Below are 27,762 nucleotides of genomic sequence, written 5' to 3'. Positions count from 1 at the left end.
GCACAGGGCAGCCCCCAAAACAAAGAACTACCTGGCCCCGAACGTTAATAGTGTTGAGGTTAAGAAACTGTCTAAACCACTGTGGAAGCTTTGATTAAAAAACAAAGAAGCCAATAAAAGTTATTTGTGAAAAAAAAACCAAATCAGAACGCCCATATTACAAAGAAAAAAAATTAAAGAAAATTCTTTTGCAGGGGTCTCTGTGCCAGCTTCACAGATGTAGTTTTCTTCACGTGCCATGTTTTGACTGTTTTAATGTGTAGCATGGCTAAGAAGGTCTACCAGAGATGTTTAGGGATTGATGAATTTACCTAAAGCCTGCGAGTTAAGATGCTAAGGTTTTTTGTTTTTTTTTTAAAGTAAATCACCAGTTCTAGTAATTGAGCTGCCAGAAGCACTGCTTAAAACAACAGCAACAACAACAACAACAACAACACCCCCCAAAAGCCAAGCTTTTGTGTCTCATTTCCCTATCAGGGTAATTAAACACATTCTGGGGCAGAGGTTCGTGAGGCAGCATTCTTCAAGTGTAACACAGGCTGTCGATGGCTCTTTCAGAGGCAATTTAACTTTAGAGTATTATATGTTTTTAAAAGAATTATAAACGTAAATAAACTAGAAAATTTCAGTGAAGCTGAAAGACTAATTGACCAGAATTTCCAAACTCAAATCCCCAGAAACCAAGGCTGACACCAGCACTGTGTTGTCTTTATATAGCCAGCAAGCACAATACCGGTTTTCTCACCCGAATCTCGGTAACACATCGATGTGTATCTAATCTTTAAAAAACCACTTATAAATCAGTCCTAATGTTAGCCACAGGCCACAGCGAAGACTTAACTTGTCATCCCTCTTGCACATGACCTGATTTGACTGCCCCGCCCGGTTCCAAATATGCTGGGACTTGTTTGCCTATCGCTCTGCAACCCCACATGTTAGAGCTCCACCCAGAGTGCAAGTAGACAGACCAGCTGGGGAAGGGCTCACTGTGTCCACGGTGCCAGGGGGCTTGTTCATCCACTGCTCGACTCAGAACTGCAGAGATGTTCTGGGCAGAATCAGGACAAAACAGAGTCCAGCTGCAAGTTTCAGATTTGGCAGCTAAGTTACTGGCAGAGTCGGGTCTAGGATCCAGTTCTGCTGACCACGGTTAGTATTCAGTCTTAAGTTGTTACATTCTGTGGCTAAATTATTAAAAACAAAAACCCCAATCGATGAAAATGTCCTTCATTAAAAAGAGACACTAAGAATTACTTCAGTATATCAGTTATGAGCACTAAAACCTCTTCCAAGAATAGCCATTGATACTATTTAACAGAATGAAACACAAAAGAATTCACTAATAAAATCTGGGCAGCTCATAATGTAGTGGAAAGAAGTGGTACATAGGTGGTTGTTGCAAAAGTCCTTAGAAACCCAACTGTAGTTTTATTATTTACTAAAAGAGATACTATCAAATATAAAAACACAGAAGAGAAACACAAGCTTTGGAAAAGGTAGACTTTTAATAACTGCTTTTATCACCAGGTTAAGTCATGCAGTTACAAAGTAGTTAGAAATTTCTGAAAGGATATTGTCGTTTAAAAAAAAAAAAAAGCTCATTCTTACATAAATAATATCTAGTACTTCATTGGGACACTACTGTTCAAAAGGCCTTGGCGAAATAACCCCCAAACAAAACACTCAACCCAAGGTTGTTTTCAGCCCACTGGTAATGAAGCTGTGTGCAGAATACAGGCCTCTAACAGAGGACACAAAGTCAGGGCGAGTCGGGGCCATTGGCACGGCTCAGAGTCGCCAGCAAGACTCCAAAGTGGGAGCCCAAGTGGTATTTTTTCTGGGACGCTCTACTTGAATTATTGTTCAATTAGACAACACAGTAGATCTTCAACAGAGAACGATTAATTAACATGATAAGGAGGTTACTGCACTCTTTGGACTATATGTCATAATTGTGGTTAGTGAATTCTGACAGTCTTAACAAAAATAGCCTCCATCATTTGCAGTTATGAAGATAACTTAATTCTCCATCGGGCCTTTTATTTTTGCTGGACAATACATGACTGATAAGCTATAAATGATACTGTTTTATGTTATAAAAATACTAGCTTTTTCATTTATTATGTTTATAGGCATTCACTGCTTGAGTCAAGGTTAGGCTTATTAAGTGATTAAAGGCAATTTTATTACAGCAGCACATACTTATTTTATTCTAAAAGAATAAAATGCATAAAGAGAAATAGCTTTTATTTTTGTTGCAATCTGTAAAATTGAGTTATTTTGCTGATGTAAAAATACCAGTAACTCACTTGAGGACCATGCCACCTTCTGAAAATGCCACACACCTGCTACTTAGATGTATCAAAGTTACAGCACGTCTCAGACTTGTCCAGAGCTGAAGTAATAAGCAACTGACTGCTCTTGGATGACAGGTGCTTTCCTAGCCACAGCTCTGGCTGTACTGGGAAGCAGCCGTGGAGCAAGGCGGTATAGCCGGATGGAAGGGACTTTTCATTTAAAGGCAAAATACCCAAATCGCTCTCTGGCTTAGGTAATTTCTATGTTCGTATTCATCAGCTTGTACATGATCCCCTAACCTTAATTTCTTTTTTCTCAAAGGGCCTGATTTGGACTGACTTGTTGAGAATGATGTCCATTATCTATTAAGTCAAGAGAGAGAGAGAGAGAGAGAGACAGATTCCTGTGGTTACATGTAAACTTGTGAAGGGCCTGCAGATGAAGAGGGAAGAGGGCAGTGAAGAGGTCAGCCACACTCCATCTAGGTGAAGGTCACACCGGCTTCATTGTATACTTTGAAGACTTTCTCAATGGCGTTGACATAGGCAGCCGTTCTCAGGTCTAACCCCAGGTTATACTTCATAGCCGTGCGCATGATTTGCTGAAAGGCAGGAGAAAACATGGTGAAGTGTGCATGCGGGGCACACGTGGGCCCGGTGCGAGGAGCCTCGGCCACCATGGCAGCGCAGGACTCAGGCACAGAACCCGTCAGGAAGGACCTGTTCTCTGCAACCAAAGTACGCCACTGACTAGGCAGCAGTAAGGAGCTGCTCTTTAGATGTGAGCTGTCTCCGGCCTTTAGACGCCCTGTTATCTGGAGTAAGCTCCTTGTTAGACTTGGTGATAATTTTATAAAACTCAGAATGGGGTGCTGAAAATGTGCTGGAGCTTTGTGAATATGCTTAAGGCTGTGGACCGTATACTTTAAAAGGGTGAATTTACGGTATATCAGTTGTATTGACAACAAATTGTTATAACAAATTAACAACGAGCACCATCATCAATGGCTGCTTATGCTATTTCAACTTAAGGGTGGGTGGACAGAGTTTGAACTGAAGAAGAAATGAGGGAAATGCATCAAAGTGCGTTTAAGGTCTTGAAATAAGGAGCAAGGGGTCAAAAAACCTTTTGTTTATACCAAATTCTCCAGTGAGGTAGTTTCCTGCAGCGATAAGAGAGTGGTGTACTCAACTGCAATCCAGTTTGGCTGACTGTGTGATGTCTAGCTAAAGCTAACTGCCGAACACCATTCCCGCCTAACCTGGTATTATCATTTCTTTCCCAAAGCCCAGCAGACATACTGAACACCCTGAAAACACTGCCCGTCATTTAAGACTGAACAAGCATGCATTTTGCTACACACGAATGAAGAACGTGTAAACAGACTGCTGTCTTCGACCACAGCACACACAATCTGGCAGCTGAGGTGACACGGTTGAGCTGTGCTGCAGGTCACCAGCAGAAAGGCAAACAGCATTGCACACGTACCCTGGCAGAACGCTCCATAGTGTAAGCTAAGCCAGAGTGCACGATGTCTTTCTCGGATGCCCCCTGTTAGGGAAAAGACCAGAAGTTTAACAAAACCACAAAAAGACATGCTTCAATTGTAAGAGCACAAGGGATTCTCAAGTCAATATACCGCCAGACAGAATTGTTTTGTCTTTTGGCAAAAATACATTTAATTTCCATACAGTATCTCGATAGCTATTTAAATAGTTGTGCTTTAACCCCAGTTTAGTTTTCATTGCATTTGATGGTGAACAGATACTCCTGAAATAAGATCATGGTAAAATGAACGTACACAGAAAAGTATGCACAAGAAACAGGAGGGCAAGTAGTGAGGCCAGCACTGGTCACCCATCTGATTCGCAGATGCCCACAGCAACAAGTGTTCATCTCTTCTTCCCAGCTAACAGGGACACCTGCCCCAGCTAACAGGGACACCGCACAGGGCACAGAAAGGAGTGTGGCCCCCTCCAACAGTAGCTCTGTGGCAGAACCCCAGCTGTGTACTCAGGAGTGCTCATCTCGTTCCAATGCCAATTATTTCTGTAAGTCAATTTGTATCAATGGATTCCTCTAAGTATCTAATTTGGTTTTTGGAATGCTTTCTAAAATTTTAGGACAGGGAGCCTGGGTAGCTCAGTTGGTCAAGCATCTGACTTTTGATTTTGGCTCAGGTCACACATCTCATAGTTCCTGAGATTGAGCCCCGCATTGGGCTCTGTGCTGACAGAGTGGGGCCTGCTTGGGATTCTCTTTCTCTGTTCCTCCTCTGCTTGTGCACAGGTGCACATGTGCACTCACTCTTTCTCTCTAAATAAATAAACAAACAAATAAATTACAATACAATTTTAGGACAGTTAACTACTGCCCCATTCCAGTATGTCCTACCTAGCTATCAAACATATATCCTGCTATGTGAGATGAAAACTTAAAAGTGGATCACCACCCAAATGTGATCAGAGATCTACTCTGATCTTCACATAGTTGGCACTCTATGTATGCCGGAAGGTGTATTTCTATATACATTTGTATCTGTTAACAAACAGCTGGGTCAAACCTTGATCTGTCCTACTAAGGAAGAAAAAACTTGTTCTATAGGTGCAGTACTGCCTTACTCTCCCTCATTCATTTACTCATCAAACATTTATGGAGTGGCTACTACGTGCCAGGCACTCTTCTAGGCACAGGGCACAAAGCAGAAAACAAATAATGAAAATTCTCTGCTCTCGTGGAGTTTATATTCTAGTCGGGGGAGGCAGCCTACACATGGACCGAAAACCGGACGTCTGGGTGAGATCACAAAGATTCTGAATTCAGACAGAGCAGTGATTCAGGGCCGGGGGCCTTGCCATGTTAAGAGTGTGGCGAGGTGGTGAGGATCACAGAAGGCAATGTGAGGGAAAGGCAGGAAGAAAATCAGTGAGGATGTGGGGTTCTAGAAGCTAGGAGACTAGCTTCAGGGGGGATGATCACTCGTGACAGCAGGTGCTGACAGAAGTAAGATGAGGGCAGAAAAGCGGTCACTGGATCTAGTGATGCTGGTGCTTGCACAAGACGAGTTGTGGTGGAGTGGTAGGCACCAGGGCAGGTTTGAGCCTAGGAGAACTGGAGACGCAGTGGACGCAACTCTTAGGGTGTCTGCTGTGAGGGAAAGGGAAATGAACACAGCAAGAACAAAGTTTGGAAGAGAGCTGGGATTGAGACGCATTTTAAGACCGCATTCGGCACGCTGATAGGAGTGACTGATGATGGAGGAGGGGGAGGATGCACACTTGAGCAGTGCACCCGGGGAGCTGAGAATGGGCTTAGATGCAGGCACACGGAGTCGCTCTGTGACAGGAGACAGGGTGCAGGCGCCCGGAGTTGGGTGCCGGGAAGTTCTCTGACTGCTGTTTTCTCTGTGGGCAGATCCCAGGTCAGGTGCTGGAGTGCAGGGGACAGAGAAGAGGAGAACGTGTGATACAGCCAATCAGAAGAATGAGAAAGTGAAAGACCAGGAAAAAGTAGGATGACTGCCGGACAGCACCGGTTGCGCACTTAAGTTTCGTGGTCAGGATTATGGTGACAGGGCTGCAGGTGTGGAGGGAGCATGGTTGGGTTTCATGAGGGTCCAGGTGTCAGCAAGGGGTATGCTGAGCAAAACAAGCCGGAGTGACTGTAATGACGGAGTGTGGAATTCAGAGAACGGAGGACATCCCGGGGGGACAGTGAAAAGACGGTCAATAATGTGGGGCCTGGAAGGGCCAGAGCACGGCTGTGGAGGGGGAACTGGAGGGAAGGAGCTGGGGAAAAAACCCTGTTTTTTAAACTTACTACAAAACTCCTGCGACAAGTCATTCAGTAAGAGGTGAGACACAGGATTAAGGTCCGGAATTTGAAGCACTGAAAGGCCAGTGTCCTGGCAAAGGTTATTTTCAGAGAGCACAAACAGCAAGCCATCGGGCTGCCTCCCTAACTAACTGGCTGTCCTCCTCTGCACTCCTCCTCAGGTTTCGGCCTGAGCGACAGCTGCATGCCAGGCCTGGGCTGGGACACAGGCGACCACAGGGAGGAGCAAGAAGCCCATCTAGGGGTGGTGGCCATAGCAAGGGCTGCCTGGATACGTGTGGTGGAAGGATGTGTGCGATTCCGGCCCACAGCGGGATCCTCAGGGGCGGGCTACCTAAGCAGGGAGCGGGTCAGGGCACCGCAGACAAAGGGACCGCAGCTAACAGAGACATGGTCCGGGAAAGATGAAGGTTCATTTAGGGGGATGGTTAATACCCTGAGTGGCAAAAGCATCTTTTCTTCTGCAAAACAAAACCTTAACTTCCCCCGCTCCCCATGTTGTTATATAATCTTACATTACTTTCCATGACTGAATATTTCAGAAGATACATTACAACTTAGCCATTTCCCTGCCATGTATATGTAGACTATCAAACCTGATTAAAAAACCTGACTGCAAACACCGTTCCAATGACATCATCTTGCATGGAGCCATTTCTCTCCTTTAGAATTATTTCCTTAGGATAAATTTGCAGGGGGGATGTTAGGATAGTGTCAACGGGCAGGAAAACTGTAATAGCTCTTTAAATTTCTAAAGAGCTGCACCAATCTGCCTTGTCATCAAAATAAAGGTACAACTGTTTCGCTACAGACATGGTGAGTATAAGATCCATTGTTTTTGCTAGTTTAATACATTAAAGAAACCTTATTTTAATTTGTATTTCTTTAACAATGAGATTGAACACTTTCCTTTCTAGGCCTATTTCCTATGACTTTTCTCTTTTTTTAATGTTTTACTTTTATTTTTGAGAGAGAGAGAGAGAGAGAGAGAGAGAGAAGAAGAAGAAGAAGAAGAAGAAGAAGAAGAAGAAGAAGAAGAAGAAGGAGGAGGAGGAGGAGGAGGAGGAGGGAGACACAGAATCCAAAGCAGGTTCCAGGCTGTCAGCACAGAGCCTGACATGGGCCTCGAACTCACAAACCGTGAGATCATGACCTGATCCGAAGTCAGACGCTTCTCCGACTGAGCCACCCAGGCGCCCCTGACTCTGCTTTTCAAGTCTATGGCATTTACTGGGGAAGTTCCCTTCATGGCGTGTGAGCACTACCACTCAGTCCCGTCAACAGCTAATTCACACACACCTGCTTTCTTTCACTCTTATTCATGCCCACATAGCAATTTCAATTCTTCATATAGTTCAATTTAATGTTTACTTTGTTTTTATTTTAAAGATTTTTTTTTTTTTTTAGAAGTTCATTTAATTATTTATTTTTAAGTAATCTCTACACCTAACGTGGGGCTCAGAGATCAAGAGTCCCATGTTCTTCTGACTGAGCCAGACAGGCGCCCCTAATGTTTACTTCTCTATTCTATTTCTCTGGAGCTGAAGAGATACATAGTAATTCTGCACAATTAGGTTAGAACCACCTGTTGAGTCATCTGTATTGCACAGGGATCAAGATTGGAAGAACCATTAAATATATTTATTTTAAACTAAATTTCTTACTCCACATTTGGAATGTAGTGAGAGAGGAGCGTACAAAGCACACACAGAGCCTATCATCACTGTCATGTTGCTGACCACCCATAACCCCAATCAACTGGCCTGGGTCTAAAGTAAGAGCTGGCTGGGTGTGGAAAGTGTAATCCTGTCACAGCACACTCACCGATATCCTGTCTTGGAACTCTGCTGTGGGCACAACAGGAATAGTTCCACCATGCTTTCCAAATTTTCTTTCCAAACTTTCTTGAACAGACACTATAAAAAACCAAGAGATGAAGTTAAGACATTGCTAGTAGGAAAAAAAACAAAACTGAAATACAACCAAAAGTAGTCTCAAACTATATCCACAACCCAAAAACGAATACAGAGTTTAGAAACCTTCAACACTAATGACATAAAAGGGTTAATCATTTAAAACTCTGTTAAAAGGGAATAAAGCACTTTGCCAAATTCCTACATAAATGTGAATTTAGGTCACTCCTCTGTTTCCATAACACCCATTACCACGGTTTTTCCTTGGCTCTGTTAAAAAGAAAATGCTGAGGGAAAAAGAAACGGAAATCGATGGAACACTTCACCCAGATTCTCAGAGAGGGCTGAGTAAAGCTCGGTTGGAGGTCTTGGTCTTATTCCAGCCTGATGAGACTGGACCATTAACTCTGGAGCTACTCTCGTCAAGGAAAAACCACACTCGCATCAGAAGACTCCAAAAATTCTTGACGCTAGAAAGGCCTTTACTAGGAGCAACCAGAGACTGGAATGGATGAGTCTCACTAGGAGTTCCTGGCTTAAAAGGATACTCTATATTTATTAACTTATAGATGATGTTATAGAAACATTATATCACAGGGTAAACACCTGAATATAATTTTTGGTCCTAAGACTCATGAGAGAGAAGAATATGATTTTCTGTTCTGAGATTAAATTCTCTAGGATTACAAAAAGCGAACAGTCCTTTTCAAGTGTAAGCTAGTTCTAGCCTTTTAGCTGGCCCCAAAGATTGTTTTTGAACAAGGTCATCAGAACTCACTGAGCAAGTGGTAGTTAGAATCCCTTTCATATTTGAAGGTCAAACGACCATAGCTGACGTGATTTAGATTCTTCAGCCACTCAAAGTAGGATACTGTCACTCCTCCAGCGTTCAAGTAGAGATCCTACACACAAAAATGTGACAGGGAAGACACCAAAGAAATGAGAAGATCATGGCTTTACTGAAAGCTTTCAATGAACATCAGAGATCCATTTTAACATCAAAGCAGATTAAGCTTCAAACTTCCCAAATATATCTTAGATTGTATCAGGAATTTCACACTCAGGGGCACCTGGGTGACTCAATCGATTCAGTGTCCGACTTCGGCTCAGGTCATGATCTCACGGTTTGTGAGTTCAAGCCCTGCATCGGCTCGCTACTGTCAGCCTGTCAGTGCAGAGCCCACTTCGGATCCTCTGTCCCCCACTCTCTGCCTCTCCCCCGCTTGCACTCTCCCCCAAATAAATAAATATATTTAAAAAAAAAGGAATTTCACATTTAAATTTAACTAATGTCCTTCCTAATCCACTGAAGTTTTTTTTCCATTTTGAAAAAAATTAACTTTTTTGTTTATTAACTAACAAGCATTTGATCAACTATGGTTAGAGCTTCTTTCCCAAAGAAGTTTTTAGACAAAACTGTTTGCCCACTCAACGATGCACTGGATTGTCCACAGGGTGCCTCACCAGATCAGCGTTCCTTCTCCTACTACCTAAGGGCAGTCTGTTTCAGCTAAACTGAATTTCTTAAGTGTTTTCAGCAAAAGTCCTAAATGCATCGTAAGTCCACACTAACTTCCACTTGAAAATAACCCCATGCTTACCCAGTGAAAACCGAAACACATATTCCTCATACTAGCTTTCTGAGTAAAGCAGCAAGGGACATTTGAAATGCATAAGGTTAGAAATTACACGAAACCTCATTGTTCACGTTAGAATTTGTATTTCTAGCACAATGTACATTTATATAATTGGATTCTTTTTTTAAAGTTTATGTATTTATTTTGAGAGTGAGAGTGTGCACATGAGCGAGGCGGGGAGGGGCAGAGAGAGAGAATCCCAAGCAGGCTCAGTACTGTCAGCACAAGCCTGACACAGGGCTTGATCCCACTACTATGGGCTCATGACCCGAGCTGAAATCAAGTGGCGGATGCTTAACTAACTGAGCCACCAAGGCACCCCTATGATTAGATTCTTAAGAAGGCTAAATACATACTCAAGAAAGAGCCTGAAGTTGGAAGAAAAAGTTCAGGTCAAAGTGAAAATTGATAGGCTTTTTATACTAAGCATGCTTCTACTTTATTTACTTAAAAGCAAAATACAGATGAAGAATTCACTATAGCTTGGGAAATGAATGACGATCTTCTTCTCCCCACAATTCCTCACAGAACACAGTTAGGGTTTCAAGTACATTTAAAACCTGGCAAACACAGATAGATGACTTACTGGAATCACCATAATGTTCCTCTCCAGGAAGATCTTATCAGCCTCTGGAGTTGTCGGCCCATTGGCACCCTCAGCAATGATCTGCAAGAGAGTCAGGACATACAGAAATACCAACATCACCACAAATCCCTCCAGCAGGTGCAAGAGGTGTGTGTGTGTATGGGCAGGGGGATGGGCAGGGGAGTGGGGGCGGGAAGAGGCAGAACTGCAGTTTGAATACAATTATTAAGAGTTATTTTGTTCTATAAAGCGTATACAATTATTTTTCACCTTTCTATTTTCCTAACTGCTTTTTGGAAGCTTGGTTTAAGAGGAAACTCATGGTGATGGATGCCTGCATAACTGCGAATATACGAAAAGCTATGAAATTTTACACTTGGGTGAACTGTATGGTATGTGAATTATATCCCAATAAAGGTGTAAAAAAAAAGGAAAGCCAACTAAGAGCTTTTCTATGACCCTCAGGGCATTCTACATTGGTAAGGCTGAGCTCAGGTTCTATCATGCTCTCACCTTGGCTTTGACTCTGGGTGCATTGGACTTGGTCAGCTGCTTCTCGCTGGCAGCAGGGATCAGTATGTCACAGTCAGCCTCCAAGATGCTCCCTTCATAGGGTTTTGCCTTGGGGAAGCCCAGGATTGATCCATGTTGCTGAAATTGATTGAAAAATCAGAATTAATGGCTACATCACTGTTTAAATGTTTATGTTTAGAGCCTATGACATGAAGACTCATCTCTTAAGAGCTCTTTGGATTACATTTTAAAAAGTAAACAATGGAAATAGATTTTAATAAGACTTATTTCAACTTTACAATATTCAGGGTAGTCAGACTATTGAGATATTAGATTGACATACCAATTTGAAGTCTTCCAGTTCCTTTGGGTCAATACCATCTGGATTCCATATGCTCCCATCAGATTCACCAACACCAATACATTTAGCACCGAAACGATGTAAATATCTCATAGAGTGCAGGCCCACATTCCCAAATCCCTGTAAAGAACAATTACACGTGATATAGAAACTGAAGTCTTAGTGCACATGGTAAAGTCGATTCTGACCAGTACCCCTTCTGTAAGTTTAGGAAGAATTCTCAGAATCCTTTGCCATAAGAAACAATGTACTAAATCGCTTCTCTTTAGCAATTTGTTTCAGAACGTGGAACCCATTAATTTGTGATAATGGGTCCCAAAGAACTTTAGTTTGGTGCAGCCTTGTGGCTTATAAAGAACTGGCAGTGGTCAGTCATGCCACCCCAATCCTCAGGCCCTGATGACCAGGTGTCCTATGGTTGTAACAACATAAAGTCACTCACTGGGAGGCATATGAATTCTATTCTATTTCAAAATAGGATTCAAAAACAAAAATAAAAAAGTAGCATTCAACTTAATTTAGATTCCACTCCGTAAAATATCCAAATAGCAAGCCCATTCTTCCTCAAAGTTGAAATATTCAACTTTTAATTCAAAGTTTAAAATTCAATTTAAACTTTGACCCAAAGAAGTTGGTGATAGTTTCATATGTATCTGCAAGATACTTAAATTGGTACTAGTCACACGAATTATACCAAGGTTCAAAAAATAAGGCATGTATTACTCTGAAAACATTCACTCTAGAATTTAAAAGATTCAAAAGAATGACATTTTAAAAACTGTAAATCTAAAAACACTGAAAAACTTCCTTTATGTAGATCAGTTATTCTTTAAAAAAGCAAACATTCTTACCTGAACAACAAACGTTTTGTCTCCAAACCCTGGTGTCATTCCTAAAATACTCATGTAAGAAGCTTCATTGATGAAGTTTTCAATTCCATGGAAAACTCCCCGGCCAGTAGCAGAGATCCGTCCATGGATTCCACCCTGACTGATGGGCTTACCAGTAACACAGGCATGGGCATTAATATCCTGCAAGAAAAAGTCAAGATGTCACATTTCTAACTAATATGCTCATTAAGACTATGTGTGTGCTCATGGTACACATTCACCAATAGGGAGAAAACTTACTTTTTCAGATTTCTATTCTTAGAAAATATATAATAAAATAGACTATATTGTCCAATGGGATAAACAAGGTTTTTAGGAATTTAACATCATCAAGTACAAATAATTATATCACGAAACTAGAGATAGTTCTGCTTAAAATATTATTCCCTCAAAAATATTTAAGCCCTATTAAGTTGGAGTACACATCTCACATGTGTCTTAAAATCTACTATAAAACTTGAGCTCGTCACCAAAATGGAGCCTAAGTAGGAAGAGATATTATGGTGTTCTCGGTTAGATGGGAACACTCGATACGGTTAAGATACTCTTCTGCTCAACTAATTTAGAAATTCAATAAAATGCCACTTAAAAAAAAAGAACTTTATTTTTTAAAAATGTTTATTTCTGAGAGAGAGAGAGAGAGAGAGAATGAGCACAAGCAGGGGAGGGGCAGAGAGACAGAGGGAGACACAGAATCTGAAGCAGGCTCCAGGCTCTGAGCTGTGAGTGCAGAGCCCGATGCGGGGCTTGAACTCACCAACTGTGAGATCATGACCTGAGTCGAAGTCGGATGCTTAACCGACTGAGCCACCCAGGCGCCCCTAAAAAAAAAAAAACTTTAAAAGATAATATTCAAGTTCAAATAAAAGAGTGGATTAACAAAAGTATTCAAGAAATTAAAAAAAAAGACAAAATAACTAAGGGGTTTGCAGGAATACCTACCAAATAAAAATACCCATTAATCCAAAGATTCTATTTGTAGGAAGTCACATTTTTTTGTGCACTTAGTATGGTATCGTTGGGGTTAGGGAAGCAGAAAGGTATATGTGGGTGAGACGGAGCCGCTCCTGCCTACACCGTGAGGGGAGGGCCTCTGGTGGCAGCAGTGTGCTCTGGAAAGCAGGGTGGGAGAGGATCTGTCTTCACCACCCGACTTTCTGTAGTCTGTGAACTGACCATGTATTCTTGTTCAGAAACAACCATATTAGGAAAATGAAAGGGCTTGGGAGAGCGTCCTTTCCGAGGTATATCAAATATACCGTCAACTGTATCAGCCAGAACAGTGCAGGAGAGACAGACTGATCAGTGGAGCAGGAGAAACTAGACAGTCCTACCACATACAGGAAACCAACACAAAATGAAGGAGGCATTTCAAATTCGTGGATAAAGTATGGATGGTATGGCTACTTAATAAACTCGTGGGGCACTCTGTTACCCATGTAAAGTAAGATGAAGTGCCTTACTTCACACCATAGTCCTACTCTCCAATAGATGTTCTAGCTGGGTGAGTTAAAAAGTGACCTGGATTTTATCTGTATTGTTTAACTATTTTTACCAGGACAACTTAGAATTATATTAGCTGCATAACTGCCAGCAAAAAGAATAAAAGCTAAAAAAAGAGAAAGTAGTTAGTAAAGTGATTTACAGAAATTAGTAGTTTTCCCACAGTTTGCCTTCATGAATAATTAACACTTGTGAACGCAGAATTGCAAACCTAGTGCCAAATGCTTTTAAACAGTGCAAATGCAAATGCTGGAGCCACAGTCCTGTCGAGGTCAGGCCCGGCGCCAGCTGCCCAGCTGTCCAGCCCCCCAGCCCCCCAGCACACCTGACTGTCCCGGGAGCCCACCGACAACACCCCTCCCTCCCAGGCCTGTGCCTCTGGGCAGGATTAGACACAAGTTGCAGCATGTTCAGGTCTACATCTGGAAATCAGAAAAACTGTAGCTTCCTTACTTTTAGGCCCTGATTTTGGTGTCACTTTAAGAAGGAAGTCTTTCACCGGGGTTTGCTGGCAGAGCCTCACAAAATTTCCTTTTGTTGTTAACCACTGGGAATGAGCCACAAATAATGATTGATACATGGCCCACTACTCTGCACTCTTCAGTCTAGTGTCTCGCTTAAAACGAATGAGAGACCATATCCAGAACTCATTTAACATCAAAAGGTGACATGGAAAAGCATCATTTTAGGGAGTGGCAGTTGAAATAAAAATTCTTTCAAGAGTCTCATACTGCTCCTGTTTCATTTCAGGGATTTATGCAATTCACCTGATGTAATACTGTGTGTTTTACTAAGGAGTGGGTGCTGTTTTAAGTGCATTATATTACTAGCCACTTAACCCCCACTGGGTGCTATTACATTGTCGTCTTACACACGAGGAGACGGAGGCACAGAGAGCTCTACGCACCTGTCATGGGTCACAGAGCTGGTGTGTGAGGGAGCCTGAGAATCCAGGCTGCCCACCCGTGCTCCCACCCACAGACTGCACTCCCTCAGAAATTCAGACATCAGCCCGGGGTCTGAATTCCTCCCCTGAATGCTGCAGCCCCCTTCCTTCTTCTCAGGAGGGAATATTTCTCTTCTCCAAGGCTCATCTTTCCACTAAGGCCCTTAAAAGGAAAATTCATGAGGACTTTGTTCCCTTGGAAGATTCTGCTACCTCTACTGTTCACACCTTTCTCCCATCGTCTCTCACATGGAGGAATCTGGGGCCATAGCCAGATGGCAACAAAACAACAAAAACCTTTCTCTTTGGGCAACAGCCACCTTTCAAGTCTTCTCTCTGCTGTCCAGTGCCATTTTTCTCAGGGAAGGCTACTCTTCATGCCCTACTTCCCTCTCTCAACACCCCCTTGCAGCCTGGCTCCAATCTCCGTCCCATGAATGATCTAGTTGCTGAACTGGTCTCTTCCCAGAAACCCCTCCCTTAACATCACCACATGGAACTCTTAGCACTTCTCATTCTTCTGTGACTGACTGCTTTCCCTCTAAATCCCTCTTTAGTCCATCCATTTCTCCCCAGCTCCAGGGCAGACCAGTACCCCCTCTCTTCTGGGCTCCTGTATGGTGTCCTGCCCCCATCAGTCCCAATTCTCTGCTGCACACAGAGTGGCACTCAAAATGCCTCACACCTGCTTATAGTTAGCAGTCCCCAGCTTCCTTCTGGTTTCAGGACAAAGAACCAGAGTCTCTGCTGTCATTCGTGGGGTGATGATCTAGTCCGACCTTCCTCTAACTGGCCTCTCCTGCGCCCTACTCTCTCACTTTCCCCTCTGGCTACCACAGTCTCCTCTCAGTCTCAGGTTCCCCTCTTCTGCATTCCAGAACTTTGCTCAGTGGTTCCTTCTGCCTCCCACACTCGCACCCCCACCCATTCCCCAGCTGATCCTATTCGATGTTCAGAGTGCAGAATAGAAGCTTACTCCTTCACGGAGGCCTTTTCTGATGTCACCTGCAAAGGCTTGGCCAGGCCCCCTTACACCTTTTCGCAGCATGAGAACTTCGCCTGCTCTCATTTATCCCAACTGTACTGGAAACCCTGCTTGCGTGGCAGAGGTACTCCTTGTATGCATTTTTAATGTACGTCTTTTCAACTCCCTTTCGATTCCTACCCCTTAAATGTTTTTCAAGGTTCCAACCCTTTTCCAAGAACGGAAAGTTGGCTTTTCTTTTTGTGTTCCGCATTAGTGGCACTACTTCTGCTCAGTCCCCTAGATTCAAGTCTTCCCAGGTCTCCTGCTCCTTGATGACACACATCCACTGGAGTCCTGCGGAGCCTATCTCTGCCATGCACCACTGCTTCTCCCTAGCCCCCAGGGCCCCTGGGCAGCCCAACACCACCAGCCCCCTCAGCCCCCAAGACAGGGTCAGCACCAGAGGCTCCCCTCTCACTGGCCTTGAGTATTTTTGTCCTAGTTCATGTATTTCCTCGCTCTTCTATCACCCTTCTAATATGCCTCATCTCCTAACGGTCTGAGCTCTACTGTTTCTCCTCCTATCCCCGCAACCTCCGTGTTCAAATTCTACCCATTTTCAAGGTCTAGCCCAGACACCTCATCCAGGAAGCCTTCTTTCAGAGATGTAACTCCATCTCTGTATTACACTATCTCCATACCTCATCTGCTTCTTTACTTCCCTTCTAGTGTCTTGCAGCATGTCCTGCTCTGCCTAGCAGGTGATCCGTTTTCGAGGTTCCATCCCAGCTTTCGGGATGGGGAGGCATGTAAATGAAAGCTCAGGCCATATTCACTACATTTATGGTTTATGACTGGAGAGAGGGAAGTAAAATAATATGCCAATCAAGACATGATTAAAGGAGAGGAGAAAAACCCAGAGGATTCTCACCTTCCACATACAATGAGCTTAACTGCTATTTCTCGTAGATGGCGAATGAGGCCCTCAGGACCTTCGGTGGGTACTTACATAGTGCCCGATGGTGCTGGCATAGGTATCAGCAATCCAGGACATCTCCCGCTCGCCTGTGCTCATGTCTGGGGCAGGCACATCGATGCCAGGACCTGGGGCACAAGGAAAGGGCAGCTTTTAAGATAAACTCCTCTCAAACACATAGATCCTTGGGATTTTCTATAATAACAAAGCTACCACTGTTAGAAAACTTTAGATTTCATCTGTGTAACTAATTGAAGCCATTAGTTGAAATTAGCCACTAATTGAAATATTTGCTAAATGTTTCGCTACACAATTATACACACACACTGTTACATAGTAATTTCTTACGGTGGCGTTTCCTTGCTCTATGTTTGGAGGTTAGCTCTGCTGTGACAGATGTGAGCCACTCAACTGAACTTCTGAACATGTGAGCATAAGCAAATCAGTGTACCCCTCTTGATGTCAGTTCCTTGAACTGCAGTTAGAGTAAACAGTACCATCTTGCCCTACAGAAGGATGACTCTTACGGTTAGGGAGTGTATGAGTCTGAGACAGCACAGAAACACATCACTTCTGGGGGCGGGGTAGGGATGGGTAAGCCCTCCCCACCAAGTAGGAAAAGAAGAAAAAGACACATTGTTGAAGCAACTGAATTAAGTCCCATTAATACCTTCACACCTGTGCTTTGGCCTGTTGTTCAAAGCTTACTCAGTGTATGCAATTTTAAACCTTAGCTTTCAATTCCTCAGATCACAGAAAATTAAAAAGTTTGAGGATAATAAGAAGTTAGTCCACAGGCAGCAGCAACAACAACAAAAAGTCTAGTGACAGCACTAATACTGATGGCCACACTGAGATCTCAGATAAAAATGCGTTAAATGATGCCTACTCAAATCGGCCAAAGTAGGGATACACAGAGATACATCTCTCGAAATAGTAAGAATCAAAACAACCTAAGTATCTAGTGAGTCAACTAAATAAAATACGGTGGGGGCGCCTGAGTGGCTCAGTCGGTTCAGTGTCCGACTTCGGCTCAGGTCATGATCTCACGGTCCGTGAGTTCGAGCCCCGCATCGGGCTCTGTGCTGACAGCTCAGAGCCTGGAGCCTGTTTCGGATTCTGTGTCTCCCTCTCTCTCTGACCCTCCCCCATTCATGCTGTCTCTCTCTGTCTCAAAAATAAATAAACGTTAAAAAAATTAAAAAAAAATAATAAATAAATAAATAAAATACGGTGTATCTATGTAAAAAATATTCACCGAAACACACGTGGAAAAAAAGGAGATTTCATATAGCACGTATATAGTATGTTCCTATTTAAATAAAATTCTTTTTCCCTCTCTAGTTAGATCTGTGTAATATCTAAGCATCTATCCTTCCACGTGTATACACTGTCTGCGTGCAGAAGTTTGGAAGGACACGCTCACACTTGTTCACTAGGTTTCCATTTCGGCCTTGTTTATAACTTTCTATATTGTGTCAATTGTATCATACAAACTCATTACCTTCATAAAAAGGAAAACAACAACTTTAAAAATGATTAAACTATTTAAAAATTTTTTTTAACGTTTATTTATTTTTGAGACAGGGAGAGACAGAGCATGAACAGGGGAGGATCAGAGAGAAGGAGACACAGAATATGAAGCAGGCTCCAGGCCCTGAGCTGTCAGCACAGAGCCCGACGCGGGGCTAGAACTCACGGACCGCGAGATCATGACCTGAGCCGAAGTCGGCCGCCTAACCGACTGAGCCATCCAGGCGCCCCAAATGATTAAACTATTAAGTCTCTCAAATAAAGTTCTTTCTAAGGGCTGTCCCTGAGTTCTACATTTTTTACTTTTTAACCAATAGAACAAGGTACGTTTTAGTATTTTCCTACATCTCAGACGCCCAGATCCTAGGTGATGTGTTTCTCTGCACAAGTTGTGATGCGATGGACACAAGATGGCATAAGACAACTGCGAAGTGGTCAAGCCTTGCTTTTACAGTCCTGCCCCTCCTCCCAGCAATCTGTCACACTCCTGAGTTGAGTACCCTTTCCTTTAGGCAGCTTCTAAACCTCATGAAGTCTGACTTCCCCAAAGTTACTCTCCTTCCATATAACTCTCCTACTTGGAAGGATTCATTCCACATTCTAGCCTCATCCTCTGACAAAAGGGCTCTACCATCCCCATTTGCTCATGATGTCCATTCCTTTAGAGTGACATACTTCGAGGATGTCAGTAAAGATTTGTTTAATCATACTGCTTTTCTCCCAAGGTATCAATGACAAATTGCTCCTGAATCCTTCTGGTGGTTATCTACAAAAGTATTTTAGCAATATCAAGGGTCAAGTAACCTTGTTGGCTCAAATAACAATTCCAGTTGGAGAAGGGCTATTGGCAAGGAGCAAGTATGAGGAATATAGTTTGTAAATCAGAAATGTACCATGATACATTGCTTCTCAAAAACCTCAATTCATCTAGACAGCCTAAGGTGAGACAGCTCTCTCTACCCAACGCCAAAGTCACAAAATATTATTAGGCTTGTGAGTTTTCTATTCCACACAAAAATCGACATTCAGATCACAAATAGTTCCTGAGTTGCAGAAAAATTCTCAAATATCTTACAGAGAACAGGTCTGAAAGTCCATACCTTGTAGAACATGTAACTACCCTCAGGAAAGCTAAAATGCCATCACTCAATCCCATAATAGTATAAAGAAGGTGAAAAACTGGCTGGAGAGTGCAGTTGCTTTAACAGAGCATGAGCAAGAGCTGAAAGGGCAATTCTGGTGCCTGATACACTAGGGGAATAAAAGGAGGGAGACATCAGGTTATTGCAAGGGAACTTCACCATTTGCAAAGGTGGTACCTAAACTCACACAGCAGAATTAGCATCAACCTTCACAAGCTTTAAAAAAAAAAAAAGACACAAGGAGAGAACACCTCTTAACTCATTCTGTGAGGCCAGTATTATCCTGATATCATAGACATTGCAAGAAAAGAATCCTACAGACCAATATCCCTTAGAACACACACATGCATACACACACACACACACACACACACACACACACACACACACACACACAATTTATGAAAGAACTTGTCAGAAGTGGTATAAATCTGTGCATCGAAGACTACAAACTACTACTGAAAGACCTTAAAGGACGCCCGAGTCCGTGGACAGTCAGTATTCCTGGACTGGAGCACTCACCATGGTGAGGACGGCAACATCCCTATGAAAACCCCAGCTGACCGTTTTTGCAGAAAATCAAAAGCTAATCCTAAATGCACACAATGTGACAGGGCCAGGACTCCAAGCCAGCTTCAACTCATACTCTCAAACTGTGTGGAAAGAGAAGTTGGAGAAGAATGGAGAAATGACATCAGTTCCAGAAGTTTGCTCAGGACCAGTTCTGTCCTGGGGGAAGAGAAAGAACTCCTTCACCTCCCTCTACGTGCCACAATCGGGTTAGCTGCAGTGTGAGGCAATGAGGCCTCAGTACTTAAACCAAGGAGTCAAACTGCTTCTAACTTTTGGAATTATAAGGTACTTGACAATATAAATGCAGAGAAAATTAGCTGGTTATACACTAGATAAGGGCAATAAATACAACTGAATAAGTCTGAAACCACTCAAGACCATTAAATATGTTTGTGACTTAAGCTAAGAGGAAATATGATATAAAAATCATGAAGGCTATCAACAAGCTGAACATGACAGCAGTTCCCCAAATCTCAGAAGTAGTGGGCATTTCTGTAAAGGAGGCAGTCAACTCCAGCTACCCAGTGCCTTGCTTTGCTGCTATGGTGGTAGTATGAGCTCACAGCAGTGCTGAGGGGGAGGCATGCCAGGAATCCACATGCCTTTTGTTTACTTACAAATTTTTTTTTTAATGTTTATTCATTTTTGAGAGACAGAGAGAGAGAGAGCAGGGGAGGGGCAGAGAGAGAAGGAGACACAGAATCCAAAGCAGGTTTGAGGCTCTGAGCTCTCAGCACAGGGGCTCGAACCCACCAACTGCGAGATCAAGACCTGAGCCCAGGTTGGATGTCCAACCAACTGAGCCACCCAGGTGCCCCCCACCCCTGCATGCCTTTTAAACGATGAAAGACATATTGAATCTGGTAAAGTTCTAGTGTTAACTTTTATTTATTTCTATGCTAGTTTATTTATTTCACGTCCTTTTTTTTTTCCCTAAAAAGAGGGCATTTCAAAATAAACATATCTTAAGTTCATAGGAACCTGTCAACCAACAGTTGGGAGAATATTGGGGAGTAAAAACACAGGGGCTGGAAAACAGAGAAAGAGTAGATTTTCTTTCTTATTTTAGTCAGTCTTCTTTATGTTACAAGGGCAAACATTCTATTAAATATTTTTTTTTTATTTAAACAAATTAGAATCCCTCTAGATCAACAAAAGAAATATAAAGATTTAATTTGCTTGAAAATTAAAGATTAAATGAATATTTACACATCACAGCAAAGAATTCACACCTCATATGAAAGAGCACGTGAGATAGATGACAGTATGATACGGAAATATCAAGCCAGTGAAGATCAGCACCTCAGAGATCTAGTGTTTGAGGAAAGGGCCTAGTAACAAACATTAGAAGCCCCAGGAACCCTCCAAACCAGCCGGTGATGGCAGCGTGAGCTATTAGTGTGAGGCCCCTCACCTCCCAGCCTGTGCCCACTGTGCTGAACCTCCGATTCCAAAGGCATCAGATTTCCCACTGCTTTCAGAACAGGATCACTACTGTGAAAGTGATTTCTACATATTAAAAAAAATGTTTATAATACAGGTATTATTCAGTTCCTAGAATCTTTCTGGACATCACAACAGAGATTGTACAAGGAGACGAGGTGGAAGCGATCCGTCTGGTGTCCATACTGCATAGTGAGAACCTGAACTTTGCTATTAGAGATGTATCAAAAACAGGCCCATGTACGTCCACCATATTTGTCACAGAACCCAGCTTTTCAGAGTAAAAGGGCAGTTCTACCCATGTACACACAGGTAAAAGCAGGAGTTTACCTTAAGAACATTACTTTTTAGATGTTCCTACTCTGTGGAAACCTGCATGGTAATACGTACCAATAAAGCCCTTCTTTGCCAGCTCCATCGTAAACCTCCTTGTGATCTTTTCTAATTCATTATCCTATAAAGGAAAAACATGAAAACAAAACAACAATGAAACAAATGTTTTTGACAGAAAACCACCGGTGGAGATAGGTAATAGTTGGATTTTCTATTTATAGGACATTTTCACCTATCTTCTTGTGTAATCCTCAAAGCTCATAAAGCAGGCATTTACATTTTAAAGATGAGAAAATGACAGATCACAAATTAGGTCATATAAACAACAGACAGTAGAATTAGGGCTCAGATCCCAGTTCCTGTTCTCTTTGTATTAATATAGGACCCTATGAGCAATCCCTATGGTATATTTTCATTTAAATGGTTAATCTCAAAAAGAATGAAATCATACATGTTATGTTTGTAACAGATGTTACTTTGGTGCTGCAAAGTATAGTAATGGCTTAAATTAACTTGGAACTGATAGGATAAACAATAAGATTTTTACTGAATTAAGACATTTGTCATTGGACCTTGATAACCCAACACAAAAATCTCATAGTAATATATACTATATTTATATAGAACATATTTATATTTATGTTATAGAATACATAACATGGATATAAATGCCTAAGAATATGAAGGTATTAACTACCTTCTAACCAAGTGAGAAAATGAAAAAGGACATTGATCATTGATGTTAAGCCAGGTGACCTTTATATGGCACAACACTCAATGTGTTAATTCTTTACTTGTTTTTCCATTCCTTTAAAAAGCAATAGGGGCCATTAATCTCACTGATATGGGGGACACACAGAAGCCCAGTAATTACAAGTCCCCCATCAGTGTATCATGTGCACAAATGTCATTTTGTTACTTACAGTATAGTTCTTGGGATTAATCTTAACACCAGCCTTGGCACCCCCAAATGGCACATCTGGAAGAGAAGGCTGCAAGTTGTTATTCCAGACAAAGGGTAAAAAAATTAAAGATGCAGAAAGTACTATGCAATGTATAAATATGACACTTTAAGCTTTAGTTTAAAAAAATTCAAGAAATACACCCACGTCAATCTCTTCTAAAATGTTGTACTTTAACTAAAACTCTAGAGGAACAGAAATGATAAGGCTAGGCAAGTTACGATGTGTAATCAGTGTGCTTTCCTAATTCTAAAAGAAAAAAACATTTATTCCCCTTCTACTATGATTTGGTCTTATTTACAGTGTACAGAAAGGGATTTAAAAAAAAGATCTACACTTCAAGAAAATCCAATTGATTCCTATAACAAGTCCTCCATTAAAAAAAAAAAAAAAAAAAGACTAACTCTTAATTAAGGCTAATTGAAAAATGGTGTGGGCATTAAACTGTGCACCTTGAATAACATCCTAACAGTAACCCTGTATGTAAACATATTTCCCCAAGCGCCATTAGGTGGCAACAAAGGAGATCACTTACCAACCACAGCACACTTGTAGGTCATCAGAGAAGCCAGGGCTTTCACTTCATCTACACTCACATCAGTGCTGTAACGGATACCTGAGGGGGTGAGAAAGAAGGGGATGCATTTAGAACACCCTTCTGGCAGGTTAAAAAAAAAAGTGCTAGAAATTGAACTGTCCACACTTTTTGCATTTCAATACCTTGGTTATTTCCAAGAACACTTAAAGAAACTTATGATACAAAGTCAAGGGAAATCTAAGGAGTCACCTAGCAAGAGCTACAGAATGAGCACTGAATTTAAGTATTTGGACAGTTATGAGCGAAAGACTGGTGTTGGAGTGCAGTTTCTGTGTTCTGGTACAAGCTCAGGATGAGACCATGGAGCAGGGCTCCTGGGGATTAAGAGGTGAATGGAGCACAGTCCTGTCCTCTGGGGACTGACAGCCCAGTGGGAAAAACCAGTAACTATGATTCCACAAGACAAAAACCACCTTCAAATGAATGTTACACTTTTAGGAAGGCAATTAACTCCGGGAAGGCTTTAAAATTTTTCTTTTATGTTTTGACTTAGGTGATTTGGTAGCAAGGAGCTCAAAAATTTTGCTTTCTGATAGCATACAGATATGAGCAAATGGATAGTCAACAGATTGATTCAATCTAATATTAGATGTCTAAATAGAAGTTCTGGCTTCAAACGAGTACACCCAGATGTCCCAGTCTCTTCCTCCCTTCATTCACTGTCAGCCTGTCAACCAAGAGACGAGAAGGTGACAAGTCATTTCTTTTTCTTGGAGATGAGCAATTCCCTCTATCCTTCCTGCAAGGATGGCAGAAGGCCAAGCGACAGACAACTAACTGTCTCAATGCGCCTGTACTTGGTAGTGTTAGGTGTTTGGTAGAGTGGACGTGGAAAGTGAGTATGTCTACTACTTTGGTTTTGTGGGTCCTGGGCACTCACCCTCCCAAGTTTTTCAGGGTTAGGCCACCCTTTGTCCTCTGCAGTTCACTGTTTCTCAACCCAAAGGAAGAAGGCCAGGGTGAGGTTAATGTCTGCATGCTACCTGGCGCTCCCTGGCACAATGTGTGTTTGTGAGTGATGAAGGATTCTTGAATGACGCTGGGTACAACTTCCACTGAGTTACAGTAATGGGGGGCCTCGGGGACATCTCTTAAAGAATTTTGGGAACAAATGTTTTTCAGATAGCAATATACAATATCTCAAACTGGTGGTTGGAGAAAACTTCCCTAGTCATTTTAATTTTTTTAAATGTTTATTTTTGAGAGAGAGCAGCATGAGTGAGCGGGGGAGGGACAGAGAGAGAGAGAGAGAGAGAGAGAGAGAGAGAGAGGAGAGGACAGACGATTTCAAATAGGCTCTGTGCTGACAGCAGAGAACCCAATGTGGGGCTGGAACTCATAAACCACGAGATCACGACCTGAGCCAAAGTCAGATGCTTAACTGACTGAGCCACCCAAGCAAGCCCCCCCGTCCCCGTCATTTTTAAAAGATGGCTTCTTGTATATTTCTGCAAACATCTATCTAAACAAAATGATATCTTTTCCAATTAGCAATAACTGCACCTTGGATAAACCTCACTGGCTATGATACTGCCACTGCACAAAGCTAAACGCCAATGATACGACTTAAGAGAATTTTATCTGTGGTACATAGATCATAAAGAGCAAATTCTAAAGCTGAACATATTTCTTTAGCGTATTAGAAAAATAAAATGATTATATTTAGAAAAGGGAGCTCTTGGAACAAATTTACTTGTTAACGAAATTTTAGAATAAGGAAGGACAATTTTTTTAATGCTTATTTAGTTTTGAGAGAGAGAGAGAGCAGGGGAGGGGCAGAGAGGGAGGCAGAGAATCTGAAGCAGGCTGTGCACTGTCAGCGCAAAGCCCAACATGGGGCTTGAACTCATGAACCGTGAAATTGTGACCCGAGCTGAAGATGCTCAACCAAATGAGCCACCCAGGTGCCCCAAGAAGGGATAGTCTTTTTAAAGATAGACCAGCTACCTGTTGCTTTAGAGCTTGCTTCCCTATTTTGTTCAGGCCTCTATTAAAACTTTCTTCATTCCAAGAGGCCTTCCCTGACCACCTTCTTTAAAACAGCACCTTTCTCATTCCTACTCTCTAGCCCCCTCTACGTTAATGTTTTACCACTGACTTTATATTATAGATTTGTTTACTGTCTTGGCTTCCCCACGTGGGAAGTTATCACCATGAGGACAGACTGTGTTTTGTTCAATGCTTCAATTCCTGGTCCCTAAAATAGAAAATGGCATGCATGTATCAGGCACGCAAATACAGGATGATTAAATATATGAATATTTCTTGACTCTTAAAACTTAAGGTATTAAGACAGAAAAACCGTAGTCTCTAAAAATTCTGACAGGCCTATAAGTTCTGAACAATTCACAATACACTGCATGTATTACAAAAGGACTATAAAGCAGTAAGAGGCAAAAGCACCAGGTCCTAAAAAGTACTCCAGAAAAAAAAAAAATTTGTAAGTAATATTACGACTAAACATTTGTTTCTTTAAATTTTTTTTTTAACGTTTTTATTTTATTTTTGAGACAGGGAGAGACAGAGCATGAGCAGGGGAGGGTCAGAGAGAGGGAGACACAGAATCTGAAACAGGCTCCAGGCTGTGAGCTGTCAGCACAGAGCCCAACGCGGGGCCCGAACCCATGGACTGCAAGATCATGACCTGAGCCGAAGTCGGCCGCTTAACCGACTGAGCCACCCAGGCGCCCCAACATTTGTTTTTTTAAGGCAAAATTGGGGGGTGGCTCAGTCAGTTAAGGGTCCGATTCTTGATTTCAGTGCAGGTCACGATCTCACGGTTGTGAGGCTGAGCCCTGAGTTGGGCTCTATGCTGAGTGTGAAGCCTGCTAAAGATCCTCTCTCTCTCTCTCAAAAATAAGAAAAAAATTTGGCTTAAACACTAAAATATGTTTTGCGGCGCCTGGGTGGCTCAGTTGGTTAAGTGTCCGACTTCGGCTCAGGTCATGATTTTGCGGTCCGTGAGTTATAGCCCCGCGTCGGGCGCTGTGCTGACTGCTTCGGATTCTGTGTCTCCCTCTCTCTCTGACCCTCCCCCGTTCATGCTCTGTCTTTCTCTGCCTCAAAAATAAATAAACGTTAAAAAAAAAATTAAACACTAAAATATGTTTTTAAAAATCAGTGAAAATGCTACTATGCAATGTGGCAAATGCCTCAGTGAAGGCCGTGCTAGGCCAGTGATCTGGGCTGGGTACTTCCTGACCAAGTGGACCCAGCTCAGTGGCAACTACTGTGGTGACTGCACTTGCTTACCTGGGGAGGCACAGCCTCTGTTCTCAGGTTTAATCAAGACCGCACAGGACAATGCACGTGAAGCAGCTGACATGGTCAATAGTTCAATCTCGGCTATATTATCACTGCTATTGTAAGTATTAGAAAGCAGTGGCAGATAACAAAGAAATCTATGTCTTAAAAAGGCTAAACTTATAGGAGTTTAAACAGACAGCTTAATAAACCTTGATTTCATTACTTTAAGATAAATTCATGAGGGCAGAATAGTCTGCTATTGAGAATTAGTATTTCTATCATACACAAAGCACTTTCTTCTTGCTCGTTTAGAGTCTGTGGAAGTAGTCATTAAGTTATTTTAATTTCCCTTTCTTTTTAAAAATTTTTTAAATGTTTATTTTTGAGAGAGAGAGAAAGGGGGGAGGGGGAGAGAGAGAGAGAGAGACAGAGAGAGACAGAGAGAGAGAGAACGTGAGCAAGGGAGGGGCAGAGAAAGAGGGAGACATGGAATCTGAAGCAGGCTCCAGGCTCTGTGCTGTCAGCGCAGAGCCTGATGCGGGCTGGAACCCACCACCAAGAGATCATGACCTGAGTCGGACACTTAACCGACTGAGCCACCCAGGCGCCCCCAATTTCCCTTGCTTTCTTTAAAAATATTCCATTAGTTTCAGGTGTTCCACATAGTGACTGGGCAATTCTATATACTACAGCATGCTCACAAGTGTAGCTACCATTTTTCTTGCTTTCTTAAGGGAAGGGAAAAGTTACTTTCCCTTATCCAGTGTTTCAAACTAATACATTCGGTGGGAAACTAAACACAGCCTGAAACAGTAACATTTACAAATCTGATTATAATCCTGTTATTCTAGACATTGATGCTAATTAGAAACTGGACCCCTCCTAGTACAAGACAGTGTAAACAAAATGCCTATGTTACTGCAACAGTTCTAGAACCATGAGTCAGAAACTGTGTATGTATAACAAAAAAACATGTTTCCACTGGATGGAACCCAGGCATTCTTGTGTGTAAAGTGAAATTTTCTTTCCGAGCCACACCCAATCAGAAAACTCAACTGCAAGATACAGAAGAGAAGTAGTTACATAAATTACCTTTCACATCAGCATTTTCTGCAGGCTATGAGCCAAGAAAGGCTTCTAGTGAACTGAGGCAAGGGAGGGGTAGTAAGGAAAGGAGCAGAAGAGTTAGTGGGGGGGGGAAGCTCTGGAGCAGAGGAAGGAGGAGGCAGGGAGGTACCCAGAAAGGAATGCAGGTGGTCGGTTACTACCTGGGATAGGATGGGGGCACAAGGGCAGAAACTAAAAGGGCCAAGAATTTTATTCCAGAAATGGAAAGGAGTAAATTAGGTTTTTTTCTATTCTAAAGTCCTGTAGCACTACCCATTAGCCCATGTTGCAGCTGGCATTGCTAGTGTCTGGGAAGAGACAGATGGGGTCTGTGAGCGACAGCGCTAGTAGGTATCACGACAGAGGTGGATGCTTTCAATGAAAAGCAGAGTCCACAGCTG

At 42.3% G+C, this 27,762-nt stretch overlaps 1 protein-coding gene and 1 pseudogene across 1 annotated transcript in view; both read right to left on the bottom strand.

Annotated features, from left to right (window-relative positions):
* Positions 1–1,486: 1,486 nt before the first annotated feature.
* The window catches only part of GLUD1 (glutamate dehydrogenase 1), a 37,670-nt gene continuing 11,394 nt past the window's right edge, over positions 1,487–27,762 (bottom strand). The window contains exons 2-13 of the mRNA XM_060642267.3: positions 22,946–23,026; positions 22,372–22,427; positions 21,506–21,569; positions 16,458–16,552; positions 11,994–12,173; positions 11,125–11,262; positions 10,782–10,919; positions 10,269–10,349; positions 8,824–8,947; positions 7,957–8,048; positions 3,787–3,849; positions 1,487–2,899 (exon numbers count right to left, since the gene is read on the bottom strand). Coding sequence (XP_060498250.3) covers positions 2,780–2,899; positions 3,787–3,849; positions 7,957–8,048; positions 8,824–8,947; positions 10,269–10,349; positions 10,782–10,919; positions 11,125–11,262; positions 11,994–12,173; positions 16,458–16,552; positions 21,506–21,569; positions 22,372–22,427; positions 22,946–23,026 — 1,232 coding nt within the window. The 3' untranslated portion in view covers positions 1,487–2,779. The remainder of the gene's footprint in view (positions 2,900–3,786; positions 3,850–7,956; positions 8,049–8,823; positions 8,948–10,268; positions 10,350–10,781; positions 10,920–11,124; positions 11,263–11,993; positions 12,174–16,457; positions 16,553–21,505; positions 21,570–22,371; positions 22,428–22,945; positions 23,027–27,762) is intronic.
* LOC132685706 (U4 spliceosomal RNA) lies at positions 24,427–24,556 on the bottom strand (annotated as a pseudogene).

The sequence above is a fragment of the Panthera onca genome, chromosome D2 (genome assembly GCF_046562875.1).
Source record: "Panthera onca isolate mPanOnc1 chromosome D2, mPanOnc1 haplotype 2, whole genome shotgun sequence".
Taxonomy (NCBI): domain Eukaryota; kingdom Metazoa; phylum Chordata; class Mammalia; order Carnivora; family Felidae; genus Panthera; species Panthera onca.
This window is presented reverse-complemented; position numbering and strand designations above follow the sequence as displayed.